General features: G+C 38.6%; 1 protein-coding gene and 1 long non-coding RNA gene across 3 annotated transcripts in view; one reads left to right on the top strand and one right to left on the bottom strand.

Moving 5' to 3' along the window:
* MTCL2 (microtubule crosslinking factor 2) overlaps positions 1 to 19,217 on the top strand; it is a 123,964-nt gene extending 104,747 nt beyond the window's left edge. For both annotated transcript variants that reach the window (XM_074292596.1, XM_074292595.1), the window contains one exon: positions 9,218 to 19,217. In XM_074292596.1, coding sequence (XP_074148697.1) covers positions 9,218 to 9,370 — 153 coding nt within the window. In that variant the 3' untranslated portion in view covers positions 9,371 to 19,217. The remainder of the gene's footprint in view (positions 1 to 9,217) is intronic.
* LOC141557220 (uncharacterized) lies at positions 19,149 to 20,456 on the bottom strand. Its single transcript, XR_012486734.1, has 2 exons — positions 20,373 to 20,456; positions 19,149 to 20,206 (listed from the first exon to the last, which is right to left on the bottom strand). It is a non-coding gene; the product is annotated as an uncharacterized LOC141557220 (long non-coding RNA).
* Between the last annotated feature and the right edge of the window lie 3 nt (positions 20,457 to 20,459).

Genomic DNA, 20,459 nt, shown 5'->3' with positions numbered 1-20,459 from the left:
CCTTCCTGTAAAAGCTAACCCCCAGAGTAGAATGAAATTACCATGAATTTTTGGTAGGTCTGTTTTAAACCTGTGAGATTGTGTATCTTACTCCTCAATTTCCGTTTCTTTCCTTTTAGTACCATATCCTCACCCCTCCCCAAAGACCAATATACTCTTCTCTTTTCTAGAGGGAAACATCACTGTTATCCAAGGTCTCATGCATTTAAAAGGCATTCAGAAAGGGAGGCTATTTATGAGTAAGGAGGGAAGGAGACAGTCTTAGGAATCCTCTATCTCCCCAAGCAGCCTAGTCTACTTTTCATTCTGATTATTGCAAAATTTTTCTTTCCCTCAAGCCTAAATTTGTTTCTTTGCAGTTTTTACTCATCACTCCCAGTTTTCCTTCTGGAGGCCAAAGAGAATAGTTCTGATCCTTTTTCCTTATGATAGTGTTTCTAATAGTAGCTGCCAGTTATTATCCCTGCCTCCTCCTCATCATCTATTTTTCTGGGCTGATCATCTACAATTCTTCATATGACCTGATCTTGATGCTCTTTACTATCATGATTGCCCTGCTTTGGATATTCCCCAGCTTCTTAGTGTGCTCCCTAAAAGGTACCAGCCACTAATATGCTATAATTGACATAAAATAGAATATAACAGTATTATAAACTATACAATGCTAGACACCTTGACACCTTTTAATGTCATTTAAGATTCTTTTGAAGTCAAACTACTCTCTAGCCACATCTCCTGCATCTTGTACTAGTGAAATTGATTTTTTTAATCCATGGCCAACTTTGCACTTATCCTTGTTAAAGTCCTTTTTCTCAAAATATGATCTGGCATTCTAGTTTGCAAATATCTTTTTGAACTCTAATTTTTTCTAACATCTCTCCAATCTAGCTTTCACATAGTTGTCAATCTGACATTCTTAAAGTACAGGTTTGACCATGTCACTCTACTATTCAAGAAGCTTCAGAAATACTTTATTGTCTCTAAGAATTAAAGACAGGAACATTTCTCTTCTCAGACTTATTTCATTTTTATTCCCCCCTCACTAGTTATTCATTTCTACCCATTTGGCTTGCTTTCTGTTCCATGTACACAACATTCAATTATCTTCCCCTATCCTTTTGTATTACTTCCATTATTAGGATGTTCTCTCTCTTTACTTCTCTTTCAGAATATTTCCCTTCAAGGTTTGATTCAGGTACTACCTCCTACATAAGGCCTTTCCTGAGTCCCCTAACTCCCTCTATCCCCTGAGAAAATCACATTTATTAATTTGTACATGTTTTATCCACAACAAGAATTTAAGTTCCTTGAGGAACTGTTTCACTTTTTTCTTTGCATGTTAAGACTTAGCAGTTTCTTGCTATGAAAATGCTTGCTGAATTGAATTGAAATTTTCCAAATCATTCATTGAAAAGTTTATTAAAACAGTACAGGCCTAAAAATGTATCCTGAGGCTCTCTAGTAGGAAATTTTCCTTCAATCTAGAATCAAATTTGTATTTGACCATTAAATTAATTCCAAATTCCACTAATTGTTTTATCATTAAGCTCACATTTTTTCATGTTTTCCATATGAATAACATGAAAGACTACCAAATGTGTTGCTAAAATTTAGGCAATCTCTGTCTATAGTGTTCCTCTGATCTACCACTTTAATAATCTCACATAAAAAATTTTTATTCTGACAAGGCCTATTCTTGCAAAAACTATTCTGCTTTTTGTGATCATTCATTTCCTTTATAGATGTTCACTGAATGTTTCTTTTCTTAACATTCTTGTATCACTTGCCCTATTGGAAATCCAGTGAAACCTAAGGACTATTTCTTAGAGTAATGTTTTTAAATACTGAAATAACAAAGGAAACCAATTATACCAAAATAAAATCATCAAAATATTTTTTAAAAACCAATTTATGAATACATTTAGAAGAATTGCACATGTTTAACCTATATTGGATTGCTTCTTGTCTTGAGGAGATGAGAGAAGAGAAAGAAAAATTGGGACACAAAATTTTGCAAAGGTGAATGCTGGAAACTATCTTTGCATATATTTTAAAAAATAAAATACTATTAAAATAAAAACAAAAGAAGCTAGAATTTGTTATAGTATATGTCCTAGAATTTTTCTAGGAATTAAAATCAGATTATCTTCATTTTGAAAAATGACACATTTTTCCTGTTAAAATTCTGTAGTACCTCTTCCTTTCAAAGGTTGTTATTTAACAATCATGTATCAATTCAACTGATGCAGTTCATTCTTTTGCACTTGTATCCTTAGTGCCTAATCCAGTATCTGAGACAAGGCAGATTAATAAATGCTTGTTGATTAATTAGATCTGTTGACTTTAAATTAAGGACACTTAGGCAATCTTATTAATGTATATCAGCTCTCTATGAAGTATTGTCATTTCTAGTCCAAATATCACCATCCTAAGCAGCACAATTTAAGCAATTCTGACATGCCTGTCACAGTTATCATAAGTACCTATGGTCCTAAGCACTGTGAGTTCCTTTATTTCCCACCTTTTATGTACATTAGAGCTTTTAAAAAGAGAGGCTGTAAGGAAATACTAAAGAAGAGAAAGTGACCTGTATGTGCCAAAATGTTTGTGGCAGCCCTTTTTATAGTGGCTAGAAACTGGAAAATGAATGGATGCCCATCAATTGGAGAATGTTTGGGTAAATTATGGTATATAAATGTTATGGAATATTATTGTTCTGTAAGAAATGACCAACAGGATGAATACAGAGAGGCTTGGAGAGACAACAACTGATGCTGAGTGAAATGAGCAGAACTAGGAGATTATACACTTCGACAATGATACTGTATGAGGATGTATTCTGATGGAAGTGGATATCTTCAACATAGAGAAGAGCTAATCCAATTTCAATTGATCAATGATGGACAGAATCAGCTACACCCAGAAAAGGAACACTGGGAAATGAGTGTAAACTGTTAGCGTTTTTTTGTTTTTCTCCCCAGGTTATTTTTACCTTCCAAATACAATTCTTCCGTTGCAACAACAACAACAAAAAAAATCGGTTCTGCACATTATATATATTGTACCTAGGATATACTATAACATATTTAATATGTATGGGAATACCTGCCATCTAGGGGTGGGGGTGGAGGGAAGGAGGGGAAAAATTCAGAACAGAAGGGAATACAAGGGATAATGTTGTAAAAAACTGCCTATGCATATGTATTGTCCAAAAATGTTATAATTATAAAATTAATTTTAAAAATAAAGTAATAGATAGCAAGCAAATAAATAGATTTTTTAAAAAGAGAGAGAGGCTGCATGTCAGAATAGAAAGAAAACTAGCTCCAGCATCACATTGGCTTATGTGATCCTGGGTGAATTTATTTAACCTCTCAGTTCTTCAGGCAATCCTCAAAATTGCACAAAAATGAGCAGTATATCTCACTTGAACATCATAAATTTACAAACTTCTGAGTATCTCCAGGGTTAATCTTCCTCCATTATAGCCATTCTCAATGATATCTAGCTTAGTGAAAATAAAGTTTTAAAGCCCCTATTAAATTTACAGATTTTATTCTAGCTGCGAGCCTAGACCGAAACTTGTCATTCCTATATTTTAAATCCACACCCTTATTTTCTTTTTTTTTTTTCCTCAATGGTGAGAATATTTTATTTTATATATATATATTTTAAATTCTTTTTAAAAATTATTATAGCTTTTTATTTACAAGATATATGCAGGGGTAATTTTTTTTTTATTCATTTTTCCAAATTATCCCCTCCCTCCCCCCGATGACAGGTAATCCCATACATTTTACATGTGTTACAATATAACCTAGATACAATATATGTGCGTAAATACCATTTTCTTGTTGCACATTAAGTATTAGATTCCGAAGGTATAAGTAACCTGGGTAGATAGACAGTAGTGCTAACAATTTACATTCACTTCCCAGTGTTCCTTCTCTGGGTGTAGTTATTTCTGTCCATCATTGATCAACTGGAAGTGAGTTAGATCTTCTTTATGTTGAAGATTTCCACTTCCATCAGAATATGTCTTCATACAGTATTGTTGTTGAAGTGTATAGTGATCTTCTGGTTCTGCTCATTTCACTCAGCAACAGTTGATCTAAGTCTCTCCAAGCCTTTCTGTATTCCTCCTGCTGGTCATTTCTTACAGAGCAATAATATTCCATAACCTTCATATACCACAATTTACCCAACCATTCTCCAATTGATGGACATCCATTCAACTTCCAGTTTCTAGCTACAACAAAAAGAGCTGCCACAAACATTTTGGCACATACAGGTCCCTTTCCACTCTTTAGTATTTCTTTGGGATATAATCCCAATAACAGCAATGCTGGGTCAAAGGGTATGCACAGTTTGATAACTTTTTGGGCATAGTTCCAAATTGCTCTCCAGAATGGCTGGATTCTTTCACAACTCCACCAACAATGTATCAGTGTCCCAGTTTTCCCACATCCCCTCCAACATTCATCATTATTTGTTCCTGTCATCTTAGCCAATCTGACAGGTGTGTAGTGGTATCTCATAGTTGTCTTAATTTGCATTTCTCTGATCAGTAGTGATTTGGAACACTCATATGAGTGGAAATAGTTTCAATTTCATCATCTGAGAATTGTCTGTTCATATCCCTTGACCATTTATCAATTGGAGAATGGTTTGGTTTCCTATAAATCAGGGTCAGTTCTCTATATATTTTGGAAATGAGACCTTTGTCAGAACCTTTACTTTTAAAGATATTTTCCCAATTTGTTACTTCCCTTCTAATCTTGTTTGCATTAGTATTGTTTGTACAGAAACTTTTTAGTTTGATGTAATCAAAATCTTCTATTTTGTGATCAATAATGATCTCTAGTTCTCCTCTGGTCATAAATTCCTTCCTCCTCCACAGGTCTGAGAGGTAGACTATTCTCTGTTCCTCTAATCTATTTATGATCTCATTCTTTATGCCTAAATCATGGACCCATTTTGATCTTATCTTGGTATATGGTGTTAAGTGTGGATCCATATCTAATTTCTACCATAAATAGATTAGTTTGGGGAGTATTGTCATCTTTATTATATTCGCTTGGCCTATCCAAGAGCACTGAATGTCTTTCCAATTATTTAAATCTGACTTTATTTTTGTGGCAAGTGTTTTGTAATTTTTCTCATATAATTCCTATGCATGGGTAATTTTACAACACTGACAATTGCCAAGCCTTTTGTTCCAATTTTTCCCCTAATTCCCTCTACCCTTATCCCCCAAATGGCAGCTTGACCAATGCATGTTACATATGTTAAAGTATAAATTAAATACATGTATACATGTCCAAACATTTATTTTGCTGTACAAAAGAAATCAGACTTTGAAATAGTGTACCATTAGCCTGTGAAGGAAATCAAAAATGCACGCGGACAAAAATAGGGGTACTAGGAATTCTATGTAGTGGCTCATAGTCATCTTGCTGGGCATAACCAGTTCAGTTCATTACTGCTCTATTAGAACTGATTTGGTTCATCTCATTGTTGAAGATGGCTATGTCCATCAGAATTGATCATATAGTATTGTTGTTGAAGTATATAATGATCTCCTGGCCCTGCTCATTTCACTCAGCATCAGTTCATGTAAGTCTCTCCAGGACTTTCTGAAATCATCCCTTGGTCATTTCTTACAGAACAATAATATTCCATAATATTCATATACCACAATTTATTCAGCCATTCTCCAATTGATGGGCATCCACTCAGTTTCCAGTTTCTGGCCACTACAAAGAGGGCTGCCACAAACATTCTTGCACATGCAGGTCCCTTTCCTTTCTTTAAGATTTCTTTGGGATATAAACCCAGTAGTAACATTGCTGGATCAAAGAGTATGCACAGTTTGATAACTTTTTGAGCATAGTTCCAAATCATTCTCCAGAATGGCTAGATTTATTCACAATTCCACCAACAATGTATCAGTGTCCCTGTCTTCCCACATCCCCTCCAACATTCTGCATTATCTTTCCCTGTCATTCTAGCCAATCTGACACACACCCCTATTTTCTGATATTTCTTAACCAGTTATTTCCTAATCTGCTTTTCTCTTCTGAATACTTTGCTTTCTGTGCTTATCTGTGGTGTAAATGCCATTTACTTGTATGTGTGTGTGATCTTTAGCAATATTTGATAGGTTCTTTCTAGCTATATTATCTGCCCACATGAATATTAAGTTGCTGGATAATCTTGATCAAATCTTTTTCTCTTCCTTGTTTCCTTCTATCCATATCATTCTGTGATTCTATGATCCTTCTCTAGCCTAGAAATAGAGCTTTTTCTTTCCTTTTTATCAGCAAGCACATTTCTTCTTATCTCATGGGGGAGGGTTTTTTTTTTAACAAATACATTTAGATAAGTAAAACAAATCCCCATGTTGTTCATGTCAAAAAATGTCTCATCTTGATTCTATCAGCTCTCTGTCAGGAGATAAGTGTATATCATCATCTGTACCTTAGATTATTGCTTTAATCAAAGTCTTATATCTTTCTAAGTTGTTTTTTTTTTTTCCTAACCATATTGTTTTTATAAGTTGTTCTATTGGCTCTTTTTGCTTTGTTGTACATGTGAGTTTATACAAGTATTCCCAGGTTTCTCAGAAACTACCTTTTTTGACATTTTAAAAAGCACAATACATTATTATCTTATTCACATACCAATTTTTTTTCAATCATTTTCCAATTGATGGGTACTTTTTTTCTCTACAACAAAAAGAGCTGCTAGAAATATTTTTAGACATTTGGGTCCTACCCTTTTTTGATCTGTGTAGGATATATATTAAGCAGTGTATTCACAATTTAGTAACTTATTAGTAATTGTTTCAAACTACTAAATTACTAAATTAAATTAAATTACTAAAATAATACATGTAAAATAATACAAAAATAAGTGATTATATCAACAGATGCAGAAAAAGTTTAAATAAACTATAATACCCATTTCTCATTTAAAAAAAAAAACAATAGGGGCAGTTAGGTGGCTCAGTAGACAGAGCACCAGCCCTGAAATCAGGAGGACCTGAGTTCAAATCTGATCTCAGACATGTAACATTTCCTGTGACCCTGGGCAAGTCACAACCCCAATTGCCTCAGCCAAACAAACAAACCAAAAAACCCCACACCAGAAAACATAGGAATCAATAGACCTTCCTTAACATAGTAAATAGTCTGAATCCAAAAACTAAGAGCCAACAATAATATATAATGGGGTTAAACTTGTGGCCTTTCTGATAACAGGATAAAACAAAAATGTTTGTCACCAGTAGTATTTGATATCAGGCACACTGTAGCAACTTAAAAAATCAAGGAAATAAACATAGGAAAAAAGCAACAAATTATTGCTTTTTGCAGATATGATCATATATTTAAAGAATACCAGAAGTGCAATGAAAATTAAATGAAACTTTCGCAAAGCTGTAGGATATAAAATAACCTATCAAAATGCCCAGAAACTCTAGAAATACAATTATAAAGAGAAAAATTTGCTCATTAATAGGTTTAGACATTAAAAATGACAATACTCCCCAAATTATTTCAGTGCCATCCTAAACTACCAAAGGATTAGTTGATATAGGAATAATTAAAATATAATTCATCTGGAAGAGTACCAACAGAAGGGGCAGCTAGGTGGCGCAGTGGATAGAGCGTCAGCCCTGAATTCAGGAGGACCGGAGTTCAAATTTGACCTCAGACACTTAATACTTCCTGGCTGTGTGACCCTGGGCAAGTCACTTAACCCCAGCCTCAGAAAAAAGAAAAAATATATATATCAACAGAATAAACTAGACCAATTCACACCTCCACTAACAACTGATGTGGTATCTAGGTGCACAATAGGCAATGTGTCAATCTCATCTCAGTATACATTATTCCCTTCACAATCTCCCTAAACTTCACTCACCTCTAGATTCTAGAAACTGTCTAAAGAGTCCTATTTCTAATTGCCTTTCAAGTCAGACCCATAATCTTTACCCTTTCATTACTTTTTTTGATGGCTAATCCTTTTTATGCATTTATATTTGAAATGCACAAAGATAACTGTGCCACTTCCCAAAGGATTCTAGCAGGTTAACCTTGAAGATATCCCAAGATTTAGGGTACACAGAGACCATGTAAGTGGAATCAGCAGTTTACATTCTAGATGGGAGGTTTACTTTTTAAAAAGATATCCTTTATGCTGTGACAACAGATGTTCATAGGATATAGGAACATGGAAATTATCCCATTAGTCTAATTCCATGGTCCATCTAGCTCAAGATTCTTTCTCCAGAGTATGAAGGGATATGTTATGGAAAAGCACAATTTTCCTGATGTTAACCCGAAAGATTACATACTCTCTTTCCTAGCCTTCTTCTAAAAACTTCTCATTTCCTTAATGGCTTGAGATCTGAGATATTTGTCATTCAGAGTAGCTTGTTTTGTAAAATATTTTTAGCTTATACCAATACTTGGAGAAATGAATTCCAGATAAGTTTTTCTCAGTACTATCCTAAACTAATTTTAATAGGAACCCAATTCTAATATCTAGGATTTCATCCTTCATATTGTTTTATAATTTTATATGTATTGCTTGCATACAATGTCTTTTCTATCCAACAAACAATAAAAGGCACACTTTTATTTTACTTCATTCCAATTGAAGGTCAAAACAGCTACATTTTAAAAAAATATTTTAATAGTTTTTATTGGGGGCAGCTAGGTGGCGCAATGGACAGAGCACCAGTCCTGAATTCAGGAGGACCAGAGTTCAAAACTAGTCTCAGATACTTAATACTTCCTAGCTGTGTGACCCTGGGCAAGTCACTTAACCCCAGCCTCAGGGGGAAAAAAAAACTGAAGTTTTTATTTACTAGATATATGCATGGGTAATTTTACAACATTGACAATTGCCAAACCTTTTGTTCTAATTTTTCCCCTCCTTCCCCCCCCCCCCAGATGGCAGGTTGACCAATACATGTTAAATATATTAGAGTATAAATTAAATACAATATATGTATACATGTCCAAACAATTGCAAAACAGCTCCATTTTAACTTTCCAAGGATATTTTGAAAGTTGGTCTAGTCACTCCAGACTGATGTTGAGTCTCTCAGAGGTCTTGGTCACAAGCTGCTATCAATTGCCTTTCTTCCTGTCATCAATATACTTGGGTGTCATTACAGCTAACTTTTTACTTCCCTTTCTTTCCACAGGATGCCATGTGTGACTGCAGTGCCCAGTCACTGACCTCTTGCTTTGCTCGGCCTTCCCGATCCATCACCAGGCATTCTCCCTCTAAATGCAGACTACATCCCCCTGAGACCATCCGGGGAGGGGAAGAGAGAACAGCTTCTTCCAGCGAATGATCATGCTGCCAAGGGACAAAACAGCAACATTCCCCTTTGCCCCATCCCACCCCTCAGCCAACAGTCATTGTGAGAAGCCAAATCTCCAATGACCCATTGAGCAGATCTGGATAAGCTGATATGAGGCAACAGGACCCAGAAGGGGTCCAGCAGCCTATACATCTGTCTCCTAAACACCACCTTACCTTGGAAGGAGGATTTAAGAAGCAGATGTTTCATCAAAACCTGGAAGTCTATGGAATAGGTTCTCAGAGGAAGAAACGCAAGAGATTCCTTTGTATCCACTAGCAGGGATATCATCTGGATCAGTATAGTGACCTCCAACCTTCAGATGAGAAGCCAAGGTATGGGAGAGATCAAAGTTAAGTGTTGGAGCATCACTATTAGGGGGTCTTCTATGGGAGCCCCTTTTTATGTACTGAGGGAGGAGCAAGAACTTTTTGCTCAACTTAAATGGCTTTCTTAGGATATCTCATAGGGAGGTATCCTTTGGGAATGACAAGACACCCCAACAGGCAACCACAGTACAGCTACACCTGATGTGGCTTTGAGAAGATTTCAGCAGCCTAAGTCTTAAAACTTACACTCTTCAGAGGAATGCTTTTTCTCTATACTCTTCCACAGCAACAGGAAGATTTCTTTTTGGACAATAGCCAAGCCAGGAGGCATTGACAGTGCCTGGCTCCATGTGAGATAAAAGGCCAGGAGCTTTAATAGGAAATCTGGTTGTACCAAATGGATGACATTGTATATCTCCATTACCATGCATTGTAGTTCAAACACATTGGTGAGAAGACATGATCCAATCCTTGGGAAAACCCAATAAAGTCTTTTGAAATACATGATAAGCTCTGGCAGAACCATATAATGAAGAACTAGACTTGGGCTTCTCCTCTTAGGCCCAGCATAATTCCTTTTCTCACATTTCTTACACTCTGGCTCTTGCTGCCCTGGATTTCTGTGATTCTCCATGGAGTGTGATAGGGTAGCCACCCACCTTGAAGAGTCTGGATCTTTATGTAATAGAAGTAAGGGTTTTTGCATCCTCCATCTTCGGCATCTCATATCAACAATGATGTCAAAAAATCAATACTAGACTTGTGGGGGCTAGGGTTAAGGAATGTAGACCTCAGGATCCGGGTACATTTGAGAAGCCAGCAAGTCACCAATCTAGCAGAGATTTTGTCTTTGAAGCATTTGGACATCATTGGCTTGAATCCTTGCTCTTTCCTCAAACATCCTAGAGCAGTAGTGGCATCAATACTATGTTTACATCAAACAGTGGAAAGTGAAGACATTCCTGCTAAACCACCTTGGTGAATAGTTTACTTGATCTAGCCAGAGAGGTGTTAGTGTACCTGCTGTCTCCTGGACTATGGAGCAAAAGAACTCTCCAGAGCCTCCTCTGAGGCCCTGATATACTGTTGAATTTTCCTGACTATAAATATTTAAGGTAGTTTATATTATTTTAATAATTTAATTTGTCCCCAGATCCCTAGAGTAATTTATTGAGAATTGAGAGATATTCTGTTCATCAGGACACAGGGCAACATTGAAATGTTGAAATGTTAGGGAAGTTGAGGGGGGATACAAGGCAGTTCAACAATTGAACAATGGTTTCCTTATCCACATCCAGACATCCACTTGGCATTAGCTGGAAATTCAGAATGCTCAATTTTCAAATTATATGAATTGCTTTGCATTCAGAACCCAGTTTCTCATTCACAGGCAACAGTTGCATTGGATCTTACATCCCAATATCCCCTTCCCAAGTTTCTATTGAAGGAATGTACGGATTGGGCTGATTCCACCATTTCCCAAACATTTCCCATTTCAATTTTCAAATTCCAATTTCCCTTTTCCGCTTTTTTATGAGCCAAACAGGTCCTTGAGCCTCAGCCAAGCTTGGTGATCCCTGAGATTTCCAGCCAATATACTCAGTGGAAAACTAGACTGAACCCAGAGAGTGTTTAATGCAGCTTTGCACATAGATTTTAAAATGTCTACTAATCTCCCTAAATTTTCACCAGCCTATCCATACTTTAGCCTTAATGTCTAGTAGCACATTCACTGCCTCCTAAAGATCTTTCCCTAGTCACAAACTGAGTATCCATTTTTTTCTACCTCCCCACTTACCTTAGTCATTTCACTCCTTTCAAGCCATCTTCCCCTAGAGTTCAAGAAATCAGTCCCAAGTTTCCTTAACCAATGGGTTGGAGTTCCCTCCAGGATGCTGCAAAGTGGTTCATTGCCATTCTACCTGTGCAAAATAGGCTTCTAGGAGCCACTGAGTCTCGTTTGAGGGGCTATTTTTCAAGAGATTTCTGGCAGCCTTAACTGGCCATTCTAACCAGACTCTTAAGTAGAAGAGCAGTCTTGTTTACTTTTATTTGCCTCTTCTGGTTATAAGGCCACCTTGGAAATGCTTATATCTAGTAGCAATCCAAGCCCTTCTGTCATCCTTCAAGAAGTAAGGCAGGAGCCAACTTCATCTCTAGCTGAGTAGCAAGATAGACTTTCTGGGATAGCTGAAAGGAGTCTCCAATGTGATCCCTCTCTGGGGAATACAAGGTGCCAATGTACGCTGTTCACCTTAGTTTTGGTGCACATACACACACATGCACATAGAGCTCTGCTCTTCCCAACTGTGACCCAGGGTGGTTGTGAAATTTCCCACCTGAAAAACTGCAAAGAGCGAGCTAAGAAAGCAGTAAACTTGGATCTGACAAGATTTACATCTTGGAGCAAAAATTTATTTCATTTATTTCACCTGAGTATCTAAATAGACTTGAAAATGTTCCTCTGAACCCCAGGTAATCCTGCTCAAAATCCTACTGGGTGATTTTTATAAAGTTATCTAAAGTCAGTCTATATTCCCTTTTGGCTGAATAATGTTAACTTCTTGTTCATGCTGTGGTCAGAAATGTTAGAAAGGTTCAGTATTCCATGTTAAGTGGCAGGAAGGAAATACTGTCATCACAGAGAGGACTCTTACCCTAAAAAATCAAAAGGGATCCTTTGGGGCAAAATCAAAATCCTAATAATAAGGAAATGTAATACTCTTCGTGGGATGAAGGCCTAGATCAAGTAAGGGGTTTTTACCATTCCATTGCACTGTTGCTAGGTTGACTTTTAATTTGGGGGTAAAAGCACTTCAGGTGGAAAGACACCAGATGCCTTCTATAATACCCCTGTCAGGTGGCACAGAACCCAAGATTATCCAGATACCACTTAGGACTGTTTAGCCATTGGTGGAGGTAGGGCATGTGTGGCTCCACTGCTCTCAAACATGTCAGCAAGCACCACCCCCCCACAAACTTCATGAAGAGGACACCTGAGAATAAAGGATTACTAACCCCAGCCAATTTGCCTTATCATCCCAAGGAGCATGGGAAGAGAGAAGCTGTGGCTCCTCTACTCTGCCAGCCCATCTCCAAGTAAACTTCTTCCTTCACATGAGAGGTTTTGAAATCTGATTTTTAGAATAATACTTTTTTCTATTTCTTGCATGCAGCTGTACATGATCATTTATTGTTCTAATGGAAACCTCTGAACAGTTGGTTTTTAAAGAGGTTAAAAATATTACATGTAAATACTGACTTGGTTTTGTTTTTAGCATTTTAATTTGTAACTAGGGTTTTTTGTTTGGGGATTTTTATTTTAAAGAATCTATTATTTTGGAATGTTGTTTCTCTTTTTATTTCCAGATGCCGTTAAGTATTGCTAACATTCCCAAGGCAGAGAAATTGCCTGAATTGTGGGTGGGTATAATAGGAAGAATTGTGGAACCATAAAAGCAAGAACTTTTATTCTCCTTTCCCCCAATCCCTCATCTTAACTTGAACTTTTATTCTCCTTTCCCCCAATCCCTCATCATAACTTCTCTCTCCAAATCTTCTCATTTTGAAGTACCTGTTGATCCTCTGACTACTTGGTTTACCAAGCCATGCCTTTATAGTACTAGATTTCCAATTGGATATAGTGCTTGGAAAAATCAGGAATGAAGCTGGGAACCCCTTTGTGAAATCCCTTCTGTCAATGTGTGGCTTTCTCATCTTTTTTTCACCTGTTTCTGAAAAAATCACAGATGCTACCAAGAAAACTGGGAAAATTAGAAAATAATTTAGACACTTGAAATTAAATATGAACCAATATTGTAACATTCATTTCCCTTGCCTGCCATATCTCCTAATGTCACTCAGATTTTAGCATTGGCTTTTTGCTATTAACACTCCCTATCCACATAGGCCTCTAAAGCACCTATAAACTGATGCCATTTCTACCAAAGCTCTCTCTAGTCTAAAGTTTTAATTCCTTCAATGAACATCCACCACTGGCTGATCTTTTGTAAACATTTCTTTTAGCAGGTCTTTCTTTCCCAATGAGATCCATCTCCAGAGTATACCAGTTCATTAATGTGTTCTTAATATCTGATCCAGACATTAGCCTTCTCTTTGCATCCTATCCTCACAGTTTTTGTGAGGTTTTTGAAAAACCTGTTCATTTTCTTCCTTCCCTTTTGTCTCCAATTTTCTTATTCTTGCCCAAATGCCTTCACCCTCTTGTGGCTTATACATTCTCTTCTATAGAATTCGGTTCCCTATAACAAATGTTCATTAAACATCTACTGCAAAGACAACTCTGTCAACAGAGTAACATTTAGAAAGGCTACATTGAAAAGTGATTAACCTATTTATACAACATGTAGCACCACTGTACAGGCACTTTGTGTGTACAACTGACGCATATTATCACCATATAAAAACATTTGCTTTGTGCATCACATTATTCATCTAACTAAAGTGCCCAAACCCCCTTCATTTCTGCCCCATTTTCTTCTCATGTACCCCAAACCAACTGTGTTTGATGAGTGAATATTGTCAGAGTCCCTAGCTCACTAATTCTACTTGTACATTCATCCTTTATCTCTTCCCACTCCTACCTCAATAACTCAATTTTTCCCTAATCCCTGCCATGCATCTATTCAGCTAGCATGTTAGCATAGAACCCTTTTGCCTTCACATGTTACACAGCCCTCCAATCCACTTCTTAAAACTTATCTTACGTACTTATCTCATGCAGAACGTAGTTATGAACAATCAATACACAGGTATGTTGCCAGGAATTAGACCCATCACAGATATGCTACATTTCCACAAACTCAACAAGCATAGAATAAATTTAGCAAGAATTGTCTTCAAGTGTCTGCAAAGTCCACATAACAAACATGTACATATACCCACTCACAACCATTAGAATTATTAAGGAGTAATTTGTAAAGAATCTGAAGGTAACCGGCCTACCCCTTCACTAATCAACCTTCAGATTATAAAAATCATTATCTTAAGAATCCTGATTTCTATAGACATACATTAGGGGCTATGAAGTCTATTATGAATGCACAGGATTCATTATACCTTGAATGCATATATACATACACATACAACCATTATCAGAATTATTAAAGAACAGAAAAATTTATATATACTAGCCCTAGAATCAGGACAATGCAAGTCCAAATCCAGCCTCAGATACTTGGAACTAGCTATGTGACCCTGAGCAAGTCACTTAACTCTGCCTTGCCAAAGGTGGTAAAAACAAAAACAACAAAAAAAAACTTATTTTCTATGTACCCCACAGGATTGTGAAAAAAGCACTTTGGATGCTTTCATACCACAATATTTGTGTTATTTACTATCATTATTGCCTATGAGCTGACATGTCATTTGGACTAAGTTCCAACTTCTAACTAGGCATACTCTTCTGCATTCCAACTATAACTTCTCTTTCTCCTCAAAAAAGATATACTTTGACCCAAGTTCTATTTAGCCTCCTAAGTTCCACATACCACTCGTGTCTAAATTCATCCCTGAAGTCCCTCAGATTGCCCTTTTTGCCACCTCATATTATCATAGCCTGCTGCCTCCACCCCAATTTCTAGACTTTCCCAACCCATATACACCAAGATCCCCAAGTATTTACTGAAGCTTTTCCACATCTAGCATCACCATCTGATACTTTGTCTTCTATTCCCTAAGATCCACTTTTGGAAGTGCCTGAGCTATGAAATATATTTTCTATCTCATTTTCTTCAGCACATCAAAAGATCCTTGTGATTTTCTAAACATAAGTACTCCCTTTATCAATGCAAATAACAACCTCTTTGCACCTTAGTAGATAATTTAATGAGTGCTGTGGCCAGAAATATTTATCATTAGTTGACTTTCCTGTGACAAACCTTACTGAACTCATCTGGTCAACATTTGATAAGACACACGGTCCCTTCAAATATCAACTCAAATCTTTGCAGCATAGTAAGATCCTATGTTCACTTAGAATCCCCTTTCAGAATTCATATTCATGTCCACATTGCAATTTATTGGAGGAACTTAAAAGAGGATTTATAGGATATTTTTTGCTTCACACACACACATATTCTGGCATGTTGTTTGGGTTTTTTCCTGCAGTATTCAAATCTGTTTCCCTTCCATCTTGGGTCAAGCTGGATTAAAGCAACATGTTAAAACTGATAAGATTTTACCCAAGTCCAATCTCAGCAGAAGCACTGCCAAGAACCTAATGTCACCTGCAAATCATCATATCCAGGGTTCATACCTTCCATGTAGATATTTTAGGAGCTGAGCCAGAGGCTCCTAACTTACTCCTACTTCCTGTCCCTTTGTAGTTCTACAGTGGTGCTGTCAAATTCTAATTTTCAGCTCTAAGCCTCCTTAGATACAAGGCTCAAGAGCAAGAAGCTTCTTGTCAACTTCATTTGGAGATTGGGTACTTCCCCTCACGTTTGATGAATCTACCTATCCAGGTTTTTGCAACTATGACTCCAATAACCTGAAGTACCTTTCCTATCACCTCTGAACGATCCTACCAGTCCTTATTTCCAGCATCTTCTGTTCTCCCAGTTCCCATTCTTTTCTTTATAGCTTACCTATTCATTCCCCTTCCCCTTCTTGACCCATTTCTTTCCCTTCCCAGGCAGGAGTATCCTTAAGTAAAAATCTGGAGGGCATTTCCATGGTCCCTACCTATTGGCTTCAGGCATTCTTTTGCTCTCCTATATCCCTTTCCGAGGCTCATTCTTGCAGGGTTTTGCTCACAGCTAAAAGTCGGCAACCCCTTAGTAATTGTTAGTGAAGGTTTATTGATTACTCCTGCCAGGAATATTTGAGTTTGGGAAAACCTTCAAGACTCAAAAGAATGTGATTTTTTTTTTTCAGGCATCCACAAGTAGTTAGCTAACATCAGGAGATCCTGTCAGAACCCCATTAAACCACATCACATAGGAGGATATCTAGTCTACAAAAATCAATCTTGTTCCCAGTTTAGGAAAAGTCTTTGTCTTTACATATCTTAGCTGATTCCTTAGCTTCTCTTTTCCTCTCAGCTCTGCTTAATAACTAAAGACTTGAAGGGCACTTGGTTTTGGTTTTTCTATTTTTCTAAGACCTCAAAGAAGGAGCTAAGATGATCTCAGTGCCCACATTTCTTTAGTCCTCTAAAAAATATTCTGACTGGCTTCTACCTCTGATAGCCAAAGTTTTGGGTTGCTAGATGCTACAATCCACAGAAGGTTGATCAAGTTAGGGACAGCAGGAAACTGTAGAGAGCATCCCTGAGCAAAAAAGGGAGAGCCAAATCAAAAGCCCTAGTTTGCCACTGTGGCATATGAATGGACTTATGAATTGTTTGGTAAAATGTAGTAGGCAAAAGAACACTGGACTAGAAATCAAGAAACCTAGGTTCTAAGTACCAGTCCTCTCAATTCATTGTTTTCAAGATTTGGCAAGTCCCTTCTTTGTGGGCCTCAGTTCATCAGTAAAAGAGGAAAAGTGAAGTATGTACTTTCTAAGATCCCACTTAATGAGAGGATTCATTGATAATTTATGGAGACCCAGAGCATCCATCATATTTCCATGTTCCCACTGTGACTAACACAGGCAACAGGAACAGTGTAGTGTATGTTCCTGGATCATACTTTTATCTAATGTACTCCTCCAGTCTGTGCCTTAGTTCACCTGCCTGGAAAATTAGGGATACTTCCTAGTCTCACTTGATTTTAAGAATGATTGAAATTTAGGGGAACATGTGGAGAAAGAGATTTTGAAGTCTCCCTAAGGTCAGTAGTTTTGATAATTTGAATCTTCTCTAGAAACTTGACCATCCTTAACCTCAGGTTATAAGAAAACATACACAGCTAAGATAACACTGGTTTTGCCAAACTGAAGTTAGACAGTGGTGCTTTTGACTCAAGAGGAAAAAGTATACCAGAGGAATGGCAGATACAGGGAGCTTCTGAGGCATGTTTCCTAGGAGTGGTTTTCAGGGCAATAGAAGTGATTAACAGATGGCCAACTGGAGATCACTGTTCCAATTATCAGAAGGGATACTTTTAAAGACTAAATTTTCAGGTTGTTTTCCCCGATACCTGAAAATGGTGGAGCTCACTTCTGTATATTATCACCTATTGAAACAGGTTCTTAGCACCTTCCTGCATGGGGTCTTATGGAAAGGTTAGTAGTATAGCACTTTCAACAGCACTAATCTATCTAGTAAATTGAGTCCAGTTTTTGGAAGCAATGTAGAATTGGCCAAATTTGAGATCAGATTACAAAAATCTCTGGACCTCACTTGACCATAGGATTTGGCAGAACCAATTCCATAAATTGAGTCCAGTTTTTGGAAGCAATGTAGAATTGGCCAAATTTGAGATCAGATTACAAAAATCTCTGGACCTCACTTGACCATAGGATTTGGCAGAACCAATTCCATAAATTGAGTCCAGTTTTTGGAAGCAATGTAGAATTGGCCAAATTTGAGATCAGATTACAAAAATCTCTGGACCTCACTTGACCATAGGATTTGGCAGAACCAATTCCATAAATGGGTTGTATAGATGTCTTTAAATACCGTATGTGGGGGCAACATGGCAGGGGGCAAGATGAGGAAAATTCTAGAGAATGGAGCTTGGTCCTTTGTTCCTCAAAACTTTGAAAAGATACAATGATGAGCTTGAAGATTTATGTTCTGGGATCTAAGGTGCTTCCTTACCTAGATTGGGTCATTATGCAGAAACTATATGGATTCTGGTTTGAGATTAAACTCTCCTCTGGTCTAAGACAACTTATAGAAAGGATAGATGAGTCTGAGTGAGAAGTAGGCAAATCGGAAGACAGAAGGTACTATTTGAGGGCTAGGGAGGCACAGGGATCAGTAGGATCTCTGTAGGTCTGTGAGATTACCTTTTGGTAAATTCTTTTTTGCCAGGATTCTCAGATCTCCATCATGTGTCCCTTGAAAAGAAGTTGAAAGAAACTCTACCTGGTCCAATTTATTCTTCACATCTTCCCAGGAGACCTTGTGAGACATTTTAGATTGTTACCAAAAATGACTCAAGAAACCTCATTTTGGGTTAGACACTGCCTCATCTCATTCAGGATCCTCCCTCCACCAGCAGATACTATGAAACTGCCTTCCCCAATTCAGCCTAGGAAAGATATTAAGACTCAGCTTCAGTCTGTGCACCTTTGAGAACATGTGCCCCACAAGGGAGAGCTCCCTGGGTAGAGGGGAAAGGACTGCAGCATCTTAGGATTTAGCCGTTTCCAGTAACCAGGAGCATTCCCGTTGAAGTGCTCTCTCCTCTGACTAGTGTCCTCAAGGTTTCTCTCCTAGGACCAGACGCTAGGATGGCCATGTTCTAACTACCAGCTGTCCCTCCTTCCTCTTTCTATTTCATACATTGGAATTGCTGTACAGTGTATACTTAATGAAGGGTTTTTAATGGTTGTAGATCTGAAATAAAGTATGTCACAAGAGCTGTTTAAAACAATCTGCTTCCACTGTCTATTCCTGATCAGGGGACAATTCTGAAACCCTATTTCTCCCTTTACAAAGGCCGGAGATGCTGTTGGATATAGCCCTGGCCCGACAGCTGCCCGTCTGGCTAAGGGAAGAAGTAGTCCTAGCCGTAAAAGATCTAGGGCAGAAGAAAGGAGTCTTGGAGGTCTCTGGGACGAAGATCCGCCGTGGTCCTCCGGCTGTTTTGAAGGCTCTCCGTGGTAGTTCGCTCCCTTGGCGGTGCCTTCGCACGTTGTCGGGTTTTAATCGGCAGGAAGTTTTCAGAATAGAACAAAAATCTATAAAACACCCGCCAGTTGGTGCGCACTTTGATTTCACTCAATGGGTTTCCAAACCTCTAGATCTTTTTATCTTCTGGGCCTTTTGGGGTTAAAAAGGGCTATGGTCAAATGTCAGCAGCGAAATCTAATTGTTTAAAACCAAAACTAAGTGCGATCCCAGCGTCCACGCCATTCCTGTGCCAGGCACACTGAGGGGCCGCTCTCGCAGGGCTCCGCGCTGTGTGGAGGGGGCGCTTTTAGGAGGATGGAAGCCTCACAGCTCCCTCAGGCCCAGAAAAGTCTCACAAGACAGCCGAGTAGAAAGGCGCTTCCCAGGCCGTCTGGTCCCGCCTACGCCCATGGCCCCTAACGCCCCACAGGAATCGCTCGGGCTTCGCCGGAAGCGCCTCCTGCCGGCTCTCGGGATTACGGCATGGCACAGACCGCCGCGTCCCGATCCCGGAGGCCGGATTTAAGGGGGGGGAACGAAGAAAGGCCGCCGAGACGGACAATCCCTTACAAGTAGGACTTCCACAGGGCGCCACTTGTGGGGGGCGAGGTCGAGACAAAATGGTGGCGCTCCTGCCGCGCGACGGCCTGCCTTTACTTACCCGCACTTTCTCCACGTGGAACCCTAACCCTGCATGTGTGAGTGGGGCCAGTCATGGGACGGGAATAAATAGCTTGGACACTGGGCCCCCTGCAGAGAGGGTTGGGACAAAAATCATACACAATAACACGCCTTCGCCCCAAAGAGCGCGGCCCCGCGGCACTGCCCACCCACCCCCGTCGCCTGAGGTCTACTACCCACGAGCCGGAGCACCCACGGCCAGAGCGGCCCCCCCATCTCCTCCCCGGCTAAGCACACCGCAGAGGGGCGGGGCGCGGGTTCGCTCCCGGGGCAGCGACGTGGCAGGGAAGAGAGAGCCTCCCGGCCTGCAAGGTAGGAGGAA

This window comes from Sminthopsis crassicaudata, chromosome 2 (assembly GCF_048593235.1).
Source record: "Sminthopsis crassicaudata isolate SCR6 chromosome 2, ASM4859323v1, whole genome shotgun sequence".
Taxonomy (NCBI): domain Eukaryota; kingdom Metazoa; phylum Chordata; class Mammalia; order Dasyuromorphia; family Dasyuridae; genus Sminthopsis; species Sminthopsis crassicaudata.
Note: the sequence above shows the minus strand (reverse complement) of the source record. Positions and strands in the feature narration are given on the sequence as shown.